Raw genomic sequence first — 17435 nt, 5'->3', positions numbered from 1 at the left:
CCGCAGCTGCACCTGCGGCAGACACAGCGGTCACCGGCGGTGCCCGGGGCCGCCCTTCGCTCCCACCCCGGCCCCCGCCGCGCTCCCTCACCGCCTCGTCCGGCCGCCCGTCCCGCGTCGCCATGGCAACGGCCCGCCCCGGTACGTCCCCGGATGTGCGTCAGCGCGCTCCCCGGTGCGAGCCGGAAGCGGGCCGTGCATGCGGCGGGCGGCGCGGGTCGCGCTGGCGCTGGCCGGGGACGGAGCGGCGGGGCCGGGGCCGGGGCCGGAGCCGGGCCTGGGCTTTGCCCGCAGCGCTCGCGTCCTCCTGCCGGCCGGCGGCGCGGCACAGCCCCAGCAGCGAGGTACGGCCCGGGGGAGGCGGCGGGGACCGGGTGGGGTGGGCCGGGCACCGCTGATCCCCCCCCCTTCCGTTGGTGTCTCGCAGGCTGGACGGAGGCGGTGTCGGCCGCCGCCGGTGCGCTGCGGGCGGGCGGGCTGGTGGCGGTGCCGACGGACACGGTGTACGGCGTGGCGTGCCTGGCGCAGGACTCCGGCGCCGTGCGGAGCATCTACAGCCTGAAGGGGCGGAACGGGAGGAAGCCGCTCGCCATCTGCCTCGGGGACGTGGAGCGGCTCTACAGGTGGGTGAGCAGCTCCGCTGGGGCTCCGGAGCCCATGCGAGCCCGAGGCCACGGGGAAGGGCTGCTTCGCCCCCGGGGTGAAGCCGCATCCTCCCGCTGTGCAGGTACTGCCGTGTCAATGTGCCGGACGAGCTGCTGCGGGACCTGCTGCCTGGACCTGTGACCCTGGTCTTGCAGCGTTCGGAAGAGCTAAATAAAGACTTGAATCCCTTCACATCGGTAGGTCCTGGCGGCAGGAGGTGGAGCTGGTTTCCAGGGACGGTGTTTTGTGCTTCTGCTGCAGTAGTTTTTACTCTTACCTGTCTGTTCCCTCTACTTATCAGCGACGGGTGTTTTCCCAAAGCTGGTCCCTGCGCTGTTGTGCTCCCTGTGATTTACTGACCATGGCATAACGCAGTGTTAGAAGCTGATTTACATCTTGTATCGTTGCTGGTTCAGTGCTTGTTGATGCTCCAGAGCATCAGCTTTAAGTCAAGAGGGTGTTAGGCAGCACAAGATTAAAACTGATTCCTGTGTGTAAAACCATGTTCTCTTCTTCCTCGTAGCTGGTTGGTGTTCGTATTCCAAACCACCCCTTTATCAGGGAGTTGGCACGAGCTTGCTCTGGACCACTGGCTCTAACAAGTGCTAACATCAGCTCGCAGGCCAGCACGCTGACGGTGTCGGTAAGGTTGGTTTTGTCACTTAAGGGGTGTTTCTGTGGTATTTTGTCAGAGCCCCGGGCTCCCACAGTTGGAAACCAGCTTGTGCCAAGCTTGTGACCCTGGTGGTGGTACAGCACCAGGCAGGTGCCCTGTCCTTGCCCCCACTCCTGACAGACTTCTGGCTTGCTTTGTGCACCCTTAGACAGCGGTGCAGGTAAGAAGGCTTCAACCAGAGAATCCTCATGGCTTCCCTACACATCTGAGATAAATCTGTTCTCAGAAAACAAACTGGGATGTGTTCATGACAAAGGTGTGAGCTGACCAGAGGGGGCAAGGGGAGAGACCATTTTCCCTCAACACCAGAACGTGCAGCAGTGAAAACACCCCCTGGCCTGTTTGCCACGTCTCTTTTATCTTCCTCCCAGGAATTCCAAGACCTGTGGCCTCAGTTGTCCTTAATCATCGATGGAGGCCCAATTGGGGACGTTCAGAGCCCGGAGTGTCGCTTGGGGTCAACTGTGGTTGATTTATCTGTGTCAGGGAAGTTCAGCATCATTCGGCCTGGCTGGTGAGCTTGTTGTGCTGCATGTATCTGAGCTGCTGCTTCACTTGAAATGAAATGAAGCTTTCAGCTTAGAGTGGGTCTGGTTTGCTTCTTTTCCCATAGCAGATGAATCTTCACGTTAACACTGCTTAGGTTAATGACCAGCCCACTCAGCAATCCTAAAAGAGCGCTCCAAATCCCCAGCATAGGACAACCCTTTCTAGAAGCTTCCAGTGAAACACTAATTTCTGGAGTTCATGTTCTCCCTGATTCAAAATGCAGTTCTGCATCTGGCTGATTGCATCCCCCCACCACAAAATGCAGCCTAACCCTTAAAAAACCCTGTTTTCTGATGGTTCTCTTTTACCCCGCAGTGCACTGACACCTACGGTTGAAATCCTGACACAGAAGTATGGCTTGGTACCAGAATCATCTTAAGACTTCAGACTCGGAGGAGCTGGTGAGGCTGGGCACCGTGTGCCTGTGCATTCAGGAAATGGGCATTCATGGCCTTGTTTAATAAGGTCGATGGGTTCTGTCAGGGTTAATAAAGTAAAGATAGAAAACTGGAGCAGGAGTTGGTGGGTATCTGTTAATTAGTATCAGAACCCCAGCCTGGTTTGGGTTGAAGAGACCCCAAAGCTCCTCCAGCTCCAACCCCTGCCACGGGCAGGGACCCCTTCCACTGGAGCAGCTTGCTCCAAGCCCCTGTGTCCAACCTGGCCTTGAACACTGCCAGGGATGGGGCAGCCACAGCTTCTCTGGGCACCCTGTGCCAGCGCCTCAGCACCCTCCCAGGGAAGAGCTTCTGCCTAAGAGCTCATCTCAGTCTCCCCTCGGGCAGGTTAAAGCCGTTCCCCTTGGCCTGTCCCTGCAGGCCCTTTTCCAAAGCCCCTCTCTGTATTTCTTGTAGGCCTCTTGTAGATGTTGGAAGACTTTTACAGGTTCTCCAGAGCCTTCTCTTCTCCAGGCTGAGCAAGCCCAGCTCTCAGCCTTTCTCCATAGCAGAAGTGCTCCAGCCCTTGGATCATCTTCATACATCTGCTGTAGTCTGAGAAACCAACCCAGACACGAGTGCCGACCTCCTCGTGCTGCTGTATCATTCCCAAATACCTGTCTGTTTTGTTAACATGGTTAGACCTTTGAAATACAACTATTTGCACATTAGACTGTTCTCAGGATGAGGGTGTGTGTGCGACCCACCCTCCCCTTAACCACTTATTCCATGTCTTGGTTTATTGTATCTGCACTGAAAGAAAAGCAAAGATGGAGAAGATGGTTTTGAGCTTTTACAGTGTTAGAGCCCTGGTGTTCTCTGGCTGTTTCTTTCTGTTCTAAATGTAATCAAAACCTGCTACTGAGATAAAGCTATAAATGCTTTTGAAAACTAAAGTATTCCAATGGTCCTTGTCTAGGCAAGGGCTCAGAAGGACCTGGCTTCCTCCTAATACCAAGAGTGAAACAAGCTCTTGGTGTGCTGGTCTTCGTTTTTTAGATGTGGCTTCTCTCTCTTGACTTTGTTCTGGAAACAGTGCTAAGCTGGGGAGTAAATAGGGAACAGATGGAAGTGTCTCCTGGTATTTATCCTTCATTGCAAAAGTAAATGGAGCTACTGTTAATTTGAAACAACTCGGATGATTTTCTTATAAATGCTGATTTTTGGACATTGTTGTCCATCACTTCCAGGTGCTCAGTGAGAACAGTAACTCTGTTCTGTGAAGATGATCTCTGGTCTGACCCTGAGAGCAGCCTGCAGAGCTTTCATAGTACTTCCCACTGGCTCTGCTCCGAGTGTTGTGGCTGTTCAGAGGCAAATGTAGCCTGGGCTGACGCTGGGGATAAACATCAGGTTGTTGGAGGCACAGAAAGTCTTCATTTGCTTTCCAGTGCTGGTGGCATGAGCCAAAAGAGAAACCATTGGATGCAGAGTACATGTACGTACCATTGTATCCCATGGAGAGGACATCATGCTTGTGTCCCTCCACCGCCAGCAGCGCTATGAAAGTAGTGTTGCAGAGAGAGTGGGAGTCTTGATGGCCCGGGATTCAGGTGGTGTCTCCAGAAACCACCTGCAGGGAAGGAGGTGGTGGGGCTCAATGGCACTCCTTTTTGATGGGTGGTTTTAAATGGCTCTGTTGAGCCCATCATCCCACAAGCAGCTGCTGTCATTTTCTTCTCAAATAGCTTCCTTTGGGCTACTTGCAGAGGTCAGGCTGCTGAGGGTGGGTGCTCCAGGGAGGTGGGAGTTGCTTTGTCTTTCCCTATCTAGTGTCAAGGACAAGGACACTGCCCAGCCATCCACAGCCCAGTGAATTTGCTGTTGCTGTTCTGCCTCTAGAAGCTGTCTCTGCGAATTTATGAGTGGGCAAATGAAGGAGCTTGGAGGCAGGGTGGGACCATCCAAATAGCAACCATTTGGAAGCAGTGAGTGTGAGGGGAGAGGTGCAACAGCCAGGTCTAACCGGGTGAGCTGGTTGCATGGCTCAGGCTGGGTCTTCATGCTTGCAGTGTGATGTGTGCTCAGCAGCATGGCAAGGATCAGTTTTTACTGGAGTCCCATCCCTGAGCCCACCTGACTCACCTGCCCCGTTGTGCAGAAGGCCCCAGGAGTTCCAAATACCACTGCACCAGGACCCTTCTCACTACTGCATCGCTGGAGATGATGCTCATCCTGAACAACTGCATCCCCTGATGCCTCCATCCATACAGGCTTGTTCTGGGAGCTGAGCAGGACCCAGCCTTTTGCTTCCAGGGTGGCCCAGCCACGGGAGCCGTGTCTGCCACCACTAGAGCGAGCTCCGGCCACTGCAGGGAGCCTTGGAGCCAGCACTGCACCGGCTCTATGGCTCCTTAAAGGCATTAATAAGTGAGTGCTGGCCTGGGGCTGCGCTAACATGGTCTTGCTGTGGTGCAGAAGGTGGTTTGTGTGCTGAGCTGCCTGCTGCAGGCAGGGGGACAGGACCTGGTGCCCCTCCTGCCTGTGCCTGGCCCTGGCAAAGCCCACACGGGGCTGATTTTCCCCAGTGCCATGCAGTGGTTATGGATCTATTGCTCGTGTCTCAGTCGCTGCTAATGGACTGTAATGCACGTGGGGCTGACCCCCAGAATGATGTCTTCACAGAAATCGCCTGTCTCTGGAGCTTGTGCTGTAAAAGGCCAGGAGCACCAGGCTGGGTGAGTTACTGTCATCTGCAAAGTGTGTGCGTGAGGGGTCTCTGGGTGCTTTCCTTTCTCTGAGCCCTTGCTCTTGCCATGTAACCTGCAGCATAGAGGTGTGACTTGATGGGGATGGGGGGGTTCCAGCCTGGAGCCTGGCAGGCAGACTGGGTGCTCTGCTCTCCCCAGCCTGATGCTGAAGGTGAGCCAGAACCAGCTGCCCTGATGCCTGGCTTCGCCCACACCTGGGCACAGATGTAAAGGCTGCTTGGGGACTCACAGAAACTTCTCATCATAGTGAGCAATTTCCCTGCCGATTCTGCTCCCTCTCTGGATCTGCATGGCGAGCCTCCCTCCATCCTGTTCCTCAGCTCATCAGCTATTCATTGATCTTCACCAGGCTCCTCCAGGCCTCATTCATCACTCTCACGCCTGCCATCCACTTTCCAAATGTTTCCTATTTTTCCAGTGATGTATTTCCCTGCTCAGACAAGCTAATCTGGCCCCATCAATAACCAGGGTGCAGCGTGCTCCTCACCTCTGCACTGCCACAGGCACAGGGACGCTGGGTCAGGGGCCTCCCAGGAGCTGCTGCCCTGGCTGCTGGGGCTCTACTGCAGCAGCTCATCCTTTCCATGGGGATTTGGAAGGTGAAAGTGGTGCCCTCACAGCCAGGACATGTCTCTGCTTCTGGCTCATCCCATGCTGCTGGTGCTCAGCATCCCTGCGAGCGGCAGCTTTATTTGTGCCACCGGCACCAAGAGGATGAGCCACACTCAGGAGTGGGTGAAGCAGCTGCTGGCCTTGTTCCCATGCAGGAAATGCAGGCACTGTAAATCCCTTTATTTCCTCTGGCTTCTGGGTGGCTGCAGGTCACTGTAGCTGCCAGCGTGATGTACTCAGCACCAGCCAAAATGACCAGCCTTTACATCAGCATTTGGGCACTGTCAGCACCTCCGGAACACATCAGCATGGAGCAAACCCAGGCTTTGTTGCTCCTTCAGGTTCCTGGTGCTTTCCAAAGCTGCCATCCTGCGTGACTTTGTGCCAGGAGCTGTGCGCGCAGCGTGCGAGGGATGTGGCATGGGCAGCAGCAGCCGTGGTGAGTGCCTGGGATGCTGCAGGCTGTGTCTGCTGAGATGTGGCGTGTAAATACAGCCCTGGACATGCTGAAGGGACAAACAGATCCTGCTGGAGTGGAGAGCTGGAAACACTTCCATCAGCCAGTTCATGGATGAGGGTGACCCTTGCGGAAACCATATTGGCATGAGCGCTCCGAGCAGGAACCACTTGGCTTGCATTCTAATTAGTGCTTGCTCTCTACATAAAAATGCATCTTTAGAACCTCATTAACGGAGCCAGTTCAAACTGATCGAGATGATTCCAACGAGCAGGACCAGACCAGGCTGTGTGGGCATCAGGAGTGAAGCTGCTGAGTGTCCGACCCTTCCCATCCCTGTGGAAGCCACTGGGGCAAAGTGCTGCCAGGGTTTGTGTTGCGTTGGGAAGCCTTGGGTGAGTGATGGGGTCTGCTTCTCACTGTGATCTTATCGATGGATGGCTCTTGAGTGCTTCCCTGCGTCCACAACGCCATTCCTGCTGCAGCTGGTGCCTAAAAGCTTGTGGCTTTCCATACCCATGTGTACTTTGTGCAACTGTTCCATGGCAGAGGTGGTTGTGCTGAGAGCATTTCATAGCTGCAGCAATGAGTGTAACAGGAGAGGTCTGTGGAGCAGCACATGGGAAGGGGCATCCATGAGAGGACCAGTGCTTGGCTGGGGCTTTTCTGCCTCTCCAACACATCTCTGAGCCAGGGCTTTGTTGTCTCAAGAGGAATCTGCTCTAAAATGCTCCTTGGAATTTACCTCTGGAGATTATAGGGGCCTACTGCAAAACCCAGCTTCCTTTTACACGCTGTGCATGCAGATCCTCTTCTAGTGTCCTCCAGCTCTGGAGCTGGCGGGATGCCTGGCACCCTTCCACAGGATGCTGGTTTAAGGAATTAGCCTGCAGAAGCAGAGACAGACGGGACCTTGAGGCCATCTGGAGCACCCGCTTCCCACACAGCATCTCCCGACTCACTCCAGACACATTTGTCAGATCCGCTCTCAGCTCCCTTATGTGGAGGAGATTCCACCTGGATGCTGCTCATCTTCATCCCGTTTTCCAGTGCCTTAAAGGACGTTTACCGGGAGTGGGATTTTTGAGGGGACCTCGCTCTTATCCCCTCCCTTTACCAAAGAGGCTGTGATTTAGCCTTTTTGGGATTGATACCTTGGAGATGGCTGCAGGCTGAATCCCTAGGGAGAGAGCAGGGATGTGCCATGGGGTGCGAGAGGCTGGGTGCTGGAGCGATGAGCAGCTCGTGCTTGCAGGGAGGATGGCTCCAGAGATCAAGGGGTTTTCACAGCGGGGTTGTTAAATTAACAACTCATTTAATTACATTCTGATTGAATTGGATCCTTTTGTTTTTCCTCTTCAACGTCACCAGCAAACGGTTCTGGGCACAATGAATGGTGCCCACTGCTGCTCATTCATTGCTGCTGCTCAGGGGCAGGGGTTCCGCTTGCAGCCTGAGCCCTGGGCCGGGTCCAGGAGCTCGTGCTGCCCATGCTGTGCCATGAGCTGCCCCAGGGGCCAGCCTGCAGCTCCCCACGGATCCAGGGGGTCTCTGGGGTAGGGAAAGCCCTGGATCAGCCCCCTCCATGCAATGAAGCTGTTAATTGTTACTCAGCAGCCAGCTCTCCCCGTGCCTGTGATGATGCTCTCCATTAACTCTGCCCACCAAGCAGCTGGGAAGTGGGCTGGCTGCAGCTCCCTCAAGTGCAATTACTTGGTTACTCCGTGATGCAGGCTGTCATTAGGCACAGCTTGTTGTGATAAGGGTGGCTGGCGAAGGGGGAACTCCTGAGCCTGTGGGAGCCACAGGGTCTCATAGCCTGAGTGCCCCAGGCCTGTGATGGCCCAATTCGTGCTCTTCCTTCATGGGGCATCTGCCCCATGGAGAGGGAATGGGATGGGTCCCTCTCTGCACTGCATCTCCTCACCTCACCCAAGACCTGGGCATCTCGTGGAGCCCTTCAAGAGAGGCAAACTTGTGGTGGCCAATGGGTGCCAGGGGGTGGCTCTGCAAGAGAAGCGAGAGCATGGAACAGCTTCACCCTGCTTCTTGTTGGGGATCAACCCCAAAGCAGGCCTTGCTTCTGCAGGAGCTGTCATTGCTGGGGGCTGAGCTGCTGAGAAACCCATTGAGTTAACCTCAGGTTAGCCAGGAGAATGGGAGTCTCTTCTTGGAAACGATACCATCGAAACCATTGCACCTGAAACTATCCCCACTGGAAGCGCAGCTGGAGACAGTCCTTCATTCACCGTGCTCCCATACTGATGCTGCAGCGTGACTTCGATGAGCCTTGTCCAGCAGCAGCTCTGGGCAGGGAGCCCTGGGACGGGCAGGCTGGTTCCTGGTGGTTCCTGCATAGGTGACCAGCAGAAGATGCTTTCCAGGCTGTTCTTGGTGTACAGTTGTATCCTTTAAATACCCTTCAGACGCTGACAAGCTTCCTGAGGTGTGGAGACAGCGCTTCCCTGCCTCCAGGTGTCTGCAGGCACAAGAAGAGGGGAGTCTCCAGGGATTTGGGGGTTTAATCATGAAAGAGCATCTTTAAAAACTGCAGTGTGAGCACAACCATTGGTTTAATGATTCCGAGCAGGTCTGGCTGGAATCCCGTGCCTGTTCCAAGCCTGTGCTGGTGGTGGTGGGGGCACAGCACCTTGCTGGGGATGCAAGTGGTGGAATGGGGACCGTGATGGAACAGGGACCACTGGTGCCTGTCTGGCCCTGGGAGCCAGAGGGGCTCTGCAGTGCCTGGGTGGGGGAGGCTGGTTTGGGTTGAAGGGAGCTTAAAGCTTCTCCAGCTCCAACCCCTGCCACGGGCAGGGACCCCTTCCACTGGAGCAGCTTGCTCCAAGCCCCTGTGTCCAACCTGGCCTTGAACACTGCCAGGGATGGGGCAGCCACAGCTTCTCTGGGCACCCTGTGCCAGCACCTCAGCACCCTCACAGGGGAGAGCTCCTGCCTAAGAGCTCATCTCAGTCTCCCTCTCGCTCAGCATCCAGCACCTTCCTGAGAGGCAGCAATGCTGAGGTGAGCGTTGGGTGCAGAGACCACGTCTGGCACCGACCCTTCTGTGCTTAACGCTACTGCGAGCAACCTCTTGGAAATGCTTCCAATTAGGTGAGCACATCTCTTTGTAATCTGGATCCCTGTTGTGCTGTCAGAATCAATTCAAATTTAATTTACAGGAGGTGTATATTGGGCAGCTTTTTTACTTAGCACAAAACGGAGAGGAAGATAACATTGATGGAAAAAATAATGCGAGTTCATATCCTCCTTACCTTAAGGAAGGAAAAGAGATGCCAGACAAACTTGGCCAAATTTACATTTTAATGGGAAATGTTATGACTGCCTGCTCCAGGAGACACAAATTGCTTTCCGGATGGGACCCGGGCTTTATACCCGAGAGCAGGGAATTAAATCGAGCAGCCTTTGATGAGATGAAAGGGATCTCTAGAAACGCAGGCGCTGCCACCAGCCAGACGTGGGGATGCTGCCTGTCCCTGTCCCCATCACCCTGAGGGGCACGGGCAGGATGGGCTGGAGGGAGGGAGGCTGCTGGACACAACCTGTGTGTTTCAAACCCTGCTTGGGCAGACCCCCTTTAAGCGGGTGATGGCAATGGAAGGGCTGGCTAAGAGCAGGCTGTCCTTGCCCCCTTGGCAGCGAGGAGCCTCCAGCAGCATTGACTGCACTTGCACAAGTGCCACTTCAGCCTTTCCCGCTGGCAGCTGCAGCCAGAGCCCTCCATGGGGTTTTGCTACCCTCCGGTCTCATTGTTCCTCATCGGAGCATCCCAAGCTCCACGGGGCCATCCGGATGCCTCAGTCCTGCTCACAGGTCGCTGATGTGCTCTCACCCACCCCTTGCAGCTGCAGCACAACAACAGTGAGCTTCCCTTAATCCCTCTGTGTCCTCGGAGCATCCCACTGCTGCTGGGGTGTCCCCGCTGTCCCCCAGCCTGGTCCCTGCTCCACTCCGTGTGTGTGGTTGCCCCATCCTGCAGGATTTGGGGGGTTTTCCAGCCTCTGAGCTTGGTTTTCAGGTAATTTCCCTGTGCTCGAGGGTTGGGTTCCTGCACGCATTGGATGTTTTTATATTGGCAGCACAACAGGCAACCAGCTTTATTGGCATCAGATATTCTTGTTAGCAGTGACCAAGGTGTCTCAGCACTTGAACTGACAGTTCATCATTCAAGTGGCTCAGCTCACCACCTATTTATTTACTTCCAGAAGTTGCTGGTGGTTATTTGTCCTGCTTCTAAAGCTGCAGCTGCCAATGGGGACTGGCTGCGAGTAGTGCTTGGCTGTGCCCTTGACCCTTCCCTTGCTGTGCTGGGCTCTCATAGCCCTGGAGGGGCAGAATCGGAGGCCAGCCCTGGGATGGAGGGATGCAGGCACAGGAGTAGCTGCAGGCTGGGATCTTGCATCCACAAAGCAGACGGTGCTTTTCCAGTTGTCAGAGCAGTTGTGGGATGTAAGCTCAGTGTTGGATGGCAAAGGCATCACTGAGACAAGGAGACAGCGCACTTATAGGGGATGCTTCCAACCCAATCAAACGAGCAAAACCAGCGCTGCTAGAGGCTCAACCAGAGCAGATGCTCTGGCACCCATGAGGCTGCTTCCCTGGGTGAAGCAGTGTCACTGCCTGCAATCCAAAGCAGTGATAAATCATAGGTGACCTTCAGTAATGTATTACTGCCTTGTGCAAAACACTGCTGTTTCTGTTGGCCTGCTCCCGGGCATCTGCCTGGGATCACAGTAATTCCAATCTTTAGCATCATAATGGGTTTGTCATGGCTTAAATAATGATAAAAGGCTGGGGATGGAGGGGACGAGCACATACTGGAGGCAGAGCAGTGCCTGCACCAAGCGGCAGCTCCCACCGGTGTTTCCTGATGTGGGAAGTGGGATCCAGGTTGCCGGCTCTGCAGAGCCAAACGGGATCGCTGCGAGGGGATGGAGAGAGGTTGGTTGTGCTGCTTTCAGGCTGGCAGGCTCTGCTCCGGGCTGCACGCTGCTCGCAGCAGTGACTGGTGCTGGTAGTGCTGAGCGATGGGAGCGGCGCTGCAGCAGATGTTCTGGTAACGACACGGAGCAGCCCGGGGCGGATGAGCGCTGGGGGATTGGATTTCACAGCAGCGTGCCCCGATGCGGAGCCACGTCTGGAGCCTGTAGAGCTTGTTGGTCACAGACTGGAGCTGCATAATGGGGCTGTGGTGTAGAGGTGGGTGCTTGGTCCTTCAGAAGCCTTGTGGGCACCTATTTGGGTCTAAAGTACAGGGGTTTGTGCTTCAGCGTGGACAATCGGTCTTGTAGCATCCCCCCTCCAGCAGGGATGCTCTGCGCTGAACCACATCAAGGGCTCAGGACCCTTCCTGCCAGCGCTGGTCCTGAAGGTCCTTGTTCTGAGTCTCCCCCTTCTCGCTCTCGGATGCTCTGCCTCTGTGTGAGCATTTCAGCATCCAGGAGGGCTCTGAGGACACCCTGCAGTGCTCAAACCCAGGCCAGGCCCCAGATGCAGGTGCCGGGCTTGGCTGGAGGCGATGTGATTTCCCTGCAGGAAAATCACAGCGAGAGAAAAGACTTTCTGGAAGCAGAAACTTCCAGTTTGCGAGGCCAAATTTGCATTTTGATTTTGGGAATCAATAGCTATTTACAAATAGTGCTCCTGCGCTGCTACGGGTCATCCATCAGCTTTGGGTTTCTGCTCGATAGAAGCCATTACTGGCTGCTTGTTTGTTTGCTTGCTCAATATTAGTGGCTTGTTCAGGTGCTGCAGGTCTGTGTTCCAGTGACAAATTACAGACTCGTGGGCTTCTTTTTTTTCCCCCAAACAGGAAAATGCAGATGGTGATGTCAGTGCGGTGCCGCGGTGCCACGGAGCCAGGGCACTCCGCCAGGGCAGCTGTGAACATCTGGGATGAAGTGATGCTATGGAGGGCATGTCCATGTGCACTGAGCACCAGGTAAGCCTGGCTTGGGGTGGGCAGGGTGGACCTCGTGCTGCTGCCTCCGTGCCCATTCAACCTCGCCCTCATGGAATCACAGAATGGTTTGGGTTGGAAAGGACCTTAAGAGCATCCAGTTCCACCCCCTGGCGTTTATCCTTGTGCCGATGACAGGTAGAAGGGCCAGGGCTCTTCGGGTGCTGCTTCTGCTTCCCCAGTCTGCCTCATCCTTTAGAATCACAGAATCAACCACGTTGGGGAAGCCCTTTAAGCTCACCCAGTCCAACCATTCCCAGCACTGCCAAGGCCACCACTGCCCCATGGCACTGAGGCCTCGTCTCCACGCTGTGTGAACACTTGCAGGGACGGTGACTGCAGCCCTGCCCTGGGCAGCCTGTTCCAATGCCTGAGCACCCTCTGGGGCAGGAATTGCTCCTCAGCTCCATCTAAACCTGCCCTGGTGCAGCTTGAGGCCGTTTCCTCTTGTCCCATCCCTTGTCGTTGGGCAAAGAGACCAACCCCACCTTCCATCCTGGCCGTGTTGTTGGGCTCCCATCACAATGTGCCGGAGGGGAGCATGCAGGGCTCTGCAGGTCCGAGGCTGTTTGCCGGCACTGGCTCTGTGCTATTATGGACAAATTACCTGTGGAATGCCTTTTTCATCCTGAAAGAACTAACTTGATTAGCAATTATTGGTGCAGAACACTTGGGGAGTCTCTGCAGAAGGTGAGGACGGGCTGTTTGGCTGGGGCTGCTGTCACTTTTGTCATCTAATTATAAGAGTATTCAGTGCCAAGGCTCTGGACAGAGAGAGGAAAAAAGCCCTCAGTGTAATTGTATTGGTCACATCTTGTAGCCACTAATTACTTGCTTCACAATTAAGGTTCCTCTGGCTGGCTCTGGAGCTGTCATTGCCTCGGCTTGGGACAAAGAGCTCCATGCTTCTCGTTGCACAGCTTCCATGTTAAATGTGGGGCTGGGTGGGGAAGGGGCTCGGCCCCGGTGTCACCCATCTGCTGCTGCCGAGCTGGTGGGTGCTGCTGCAGTCTTGGTGCTCCCGGGTGCGCCCTTCAAAGGAGCACCCATATAATCCATCACCCCTGCACCCTGGATCCCGCTAATGCCCATGGCTGCCATATGGGAGGCAGGAGGAGAAAGGCAAAGTCCAAGCCTGGAGGAGAGGAGCGACAGGCACTGAGCTTATTTATTGTTCCCTGTTTTCTTCTAACGAGCATCATTTTCAGCCTGTTAATTGTGGCAGGACGTGAGCTGGGCGCAGATTGATTTGGACCCCACCGTCGAAGCGGTCAAACACTTAAGGCCCTATTTTCCGCTCTCTAACCAGACACGGTGCTTGTTCTCCTCGCACACTGTTTTACACCGGTTTAATTCCAACACTAAATTGAAAGCAAATGAAAAAGCAGCTTCCCAGCCCAGAAGGCCTTCCTGGCACGTGTGCCTGAGAACAACAGCCCCTAGCAGGGACATGTGTCCTGCAGCACCAGCTAGCATAAAGAGCCAAGCAGAGCCAGCAGACAGACAGGTGGATGGAGGAGGGCTCTACATCTTTAGCTGTTCATGTGCCTTGTTTGTGCGAGGTACACGGTGCTCCTGCCACTGCAAACTGCAACTTCAGCCTTGCAGTGCAGATGGTTTGGTGTCTGTTGGTCTCCTGCAGCCAGGGTCTCGGTGTCTCTTGGCTCCCAGCCTTCTGCTCCAGCCTGGCCCTGGTCCATGGGGACCTCCAGGGCAGCCCAGGAGGGAGATGAGGGGCTTGCAGTCACTGGTAAGGGATGCACCGGTTCCAGGTCTGGGCCAAGGTGCTGGAGCTGGGGTTGATGCTTCCCCCTGAGCATCGTGTGCTCATAAATCAAACTCTGGATGTGAACTTTAGCAGCATCCATAAATTCTTCATTTATCATTATTAAAGATATGTCAACATTCCAGAACTGATTTATAGCTGGTAATTTAGATCACGGATTGCCTCTGATACAGTAAACTATTCATATCCAAAGTACGTCATGCGGTTTTCCACCATTAGGAGTTAATGACTCATAAAACAGGGCCAGAAGAGGCTGTTAGTGCGACTGAAGGGAAGGCTGTTGGGGTTTCCCTCCTGAATTAACACGAAGGAACCCCTGATAACCATCCCTGTGAATGCCCCATGGGCTGGGGTGGGTCTGGATCGGGTTGGGATGGCTGGGACTCGGCTCGCTGCCACCACCGAGGCAGAGCTGTGCCAGCCACTGTCAGGCTGCACAACCAGGTGCTCTCCCCTTCACTTTTACAGTGCATATGTTAAAGATCCACTTCTCCTCTGCACTAACAAAGCTTTAAAGTCCTTCATCTCCAGGAAGGACCATCTGCTGCTCCAACGCCATGGAAACAGCTTTCGGCAGGTGAAAACTTTAGTTCAGTGCTTTAGTTTAGTGCATGGTCAATAATTTCTTGTGCACTTTACAAGGGATTTCTTGCAAGCCTTCAGTAAGGCTGTGGGGTTTTTTTTGGTAGTGATTTTGTGTTTGTGTAAGTGCCACGGAATTGACATTATAGAGCGAGACAGATTGGCCCGTCTTGAACAGCGTCTCCAGCAACAGCTGCTGAATTGATGGGCTGTGTTGGCATACCTTCAGAAATGACACATTAAGGCCTAAAATAAAACTATTCGAACATCTAAATTAAATGGAATCAAAGCTTAAATCATAGCTAAGTACATTTGCAGAGGCTGGGCCGTCGTGCTGTTGGGGGGTGATGGGAAGTGGGAAGGGGATAGAAGCCCAGACTGGTTTGGGTTGAAGGGACCTTAAAGCTCCTCCAGCTCCAACCCCAACACCTTCCACTGGAGCAGCTTGCTCCAAGCCCCTGTGTCCAACCTGGCCTTGAGCACTGCCAGGGATGGGGCAGCCACGGCTTCTCTGGGCGCCCTGATAAGAAGCTTCAGGTGTGTGGATGGGGCTGCTGCAGACCTTGGTCTGATGGGGATGAAGCCTCCTCCCAGGGTGGAAGGGGCACGGTGGCCTTGCGTGTCCTGCTCAGTTTCAGAAGGCTCTGAGATGGGTTTGTACTGAATCATTTCCCAATTTGTTGGGTTTTTTTGGCTCTATAGGGGATGTTTTGCATTCCAGTGCCTGATGAGTGAAAGCTCTGCTCACCCGCTGTGACAAACTATTGTATTTTGGTTAAAATATCACGGAGAGATGCCGGCGTGATAGAACGTGCAACGTTATCTCTAATACGCAATTATATTTCATAATATGAATTAATTAAAATCTTACTCTTAAATGAAGTAGCTAATTGCAGACCTTTTAGCTTAATAAAGATAGAGAGCGGAAAGGGATAATGTATATGGTAATTATTGAGTTAAGCAGAATGTAATGTGCATCCGGGGCTCGCCTTGGACATTCTCAGTCAATACTTAATTACTTTACTGCTCTCTGAAGCCTCTGTGGCACCTGGCTGCTCTGCTCGTGTTTCCTCTCCTGAGACATCATCCCTGCTGTGATTTACCTGCGGCTGCTCTTTGCAGTGGCTGGTGGGTGATGGATGCCATTGGGTTCCATGGGACGACGTGCCCCGATGGGCTGCAGCCACCTTGGTCCATGCCTGCAGCGTGCTTGGCTCAACGTGGCAGTGCCCAGCTCTACCTGGCTCCTTCCCTTGGGGCCTCTGCACAGCTCTGGGCTCTGGGCACAGGCTCCACTTGGTGCTGCACAACTGCAGCATCCTGCGGATCTCCTTGGGGTCTCTGCTATGGCTCATGTTGTGCAAGGAGGAAACGTGTTGTGAGATGTGGATCTGTGCTGGCAGCTGGAAAAGCCTCCCAGCCCCGTGCAGCCTGGCAGCGTGCGTGCCTGGTGTGCCCCGTGGAGACCCTTTGCTTCTCCAGCTCGCCTTGATTGAGCGGCGTTCCCGGCATCGCACAGCCCTTACGGGAACACGGAGGAGAAATGCATTTAGCAGAGCTGAAGGTCAGGTTTTGAGAGTTGACGGTTACAAGGTCGGGAACAGGGAGTTACAAGAGAAAAGAAAGCACAAACCGCAGTCATTGCTGGGTGCAAGGGCCAGGCTGCTCCCTGGGCTCTGCTCCGGGTGCCGCAGGGCTCCTGCATTGTGCAGCAGCACAGGGATGCACAGAGCCCTACTCCCTGCCTGGGGTCTCTGCAGCCCTGCCTGTGTTAATCCTGTGTGCTGCCAGTGAAAACAAGGCAATGCTCCTCGTGCCTTCCTATGGGGTGGGATGGATGGGAAGTCCTCTGAGACCCAACTGCCACGTTCCCTTATGGGGATGTTTGGTGATGCTGAACAACGCTGGAGAGCTGTCAGCATTGACCACAGCATCCTGGCACTGTAACAACGGGCAGACAGCTGATATGAGCTTAATGACTGGATGCAAACCTAAAGACTGGCAGGCAATGGGACTTGCTGCCTGGGGAAGCTGGAGCTTGACACAAAGCCAGAAGTGTCCAGCTGGAAAATTCTGGCCTGTTTGGGAAAGGCCACTGTGAGCAGCAACACTTGAGCTAGCTGGATTGAGAACAGCTCCAAAAGAGCCAGCAATAGGTGGAAAGAGGGATAAGATGCACCCTGTGTTCCTCAGCAATGGATCTGGGCAGGTTGTCCTGGTGAGGCAGGCATCCAAGGTAGAGAATGGGAGTGCAGGAGATCTAAACCACACGTGCTGTCAAATGTGAGACAAATTGTTGGCTACAACACAGCAAACCGAGATTAGAGCAAGAACAGCCAAGTGAGAAACACTTTCTGCTGTAAGCAGAGTTCATCAGGTAGGAAGAGCTGCTCTGGACGAGGACCTGAGTTTATCAGTGCATCATTGTTCACTCTGGCCTGTGGGAAATGGATGGAGCTGCTGCACAAGGAGGTTTTCCCAGCAGATGCACTCACAGGGCTGTGCAGAGGGGCTCGAGCACCACGCATTGAGCCACAAGCGTGTGTTTGCCCCCTGATGCTTTCAGGTTTGTGGTGGTGAAGGGCTCGGTCCCATCCCTGGGCATGGCTGAGGCCAGAAGAGCGTGTTGGAGGGCTGGTGGCAGGAGAGACCTGCAGGCTGCGGATGGACATGGCTCTGCCTCCACCTGATTCATCCTTCACGCAGCACCCCTGCGAAGGGCTTGAACAAGGATGAAAGCCCCCTCCTTAGGAAGAGAGGCTGTTTTCATTCGTCAACTTTCCTCCTTTTCAGTCAAGTGCTGCGCTGCTTGGCAGCTGCTCTGTGCCTGCAATAATTATGTCAAAGCCTGGGGTGCCATCAAGGGTCTCTGGCCATCTGCAAGTGAAGCGCTCCTTTCCAATTACCGGCACTGGCATCCCGTGTCCTCGCTGGTCCAAGCTGATGTTTGCTAAAGGATATGGGAAGAATTAGGAGATATATTTCTCTCTAATCCTGTCC

General features: G+C 54.5%; 1 protein-coding gene across 1 annotated transcript; it reads left to right on the top strand.

Annotated features, from left to right (window-relative positions):
• Positions 1 to 184: 184 nt before the first annotated feature.
• YRDC (yrdC N6-threonylcarbamoyltransferase domain containing) lies at positions 185 to 2382 on the top strand. The gene is made up of 6 exons (XM_062620791.1): positions 185 to 344; positions 428 to 623; positions 728 to 842; positions 1169 to 1288; positions 1693 to 1835; positions 2186 to 2382. Exons 1-6 carry the CDS (start codon positions 200 to 202, stop codon positions 2247 to 2249), a joined length of 783 nt encoding a protein of 260 aa, XP_062476775.1. The 5' UTR covers positions 185 to 199; the 3' UTR covers positions 2250 to 2382.
• The last annotated feature ends 15053 nt before the right edge of the window (positions 2383 to 17435 follow it).

This window comes from Pezoporus occidentalis, unplaced genomic scaffold, assembly GCF_034315485.1.
Source record: "Pezoporus occidentalis ecotype Australia unplaced genomic scaffold, CSIRO_AGI_Poc_V1 ctg223, whole genome shotgun sequence".
NCBI classification, from domain to species: domain Eukaryota; kingdom Metazoa; phylum Chordata; class Aves; order Psittaciformes; family Psittacidae; genus Pezoporus; species Pezoporus occidentalis.
This window is presented reverse-complemented; position numbering and strand designations above follow the sequence as displayed.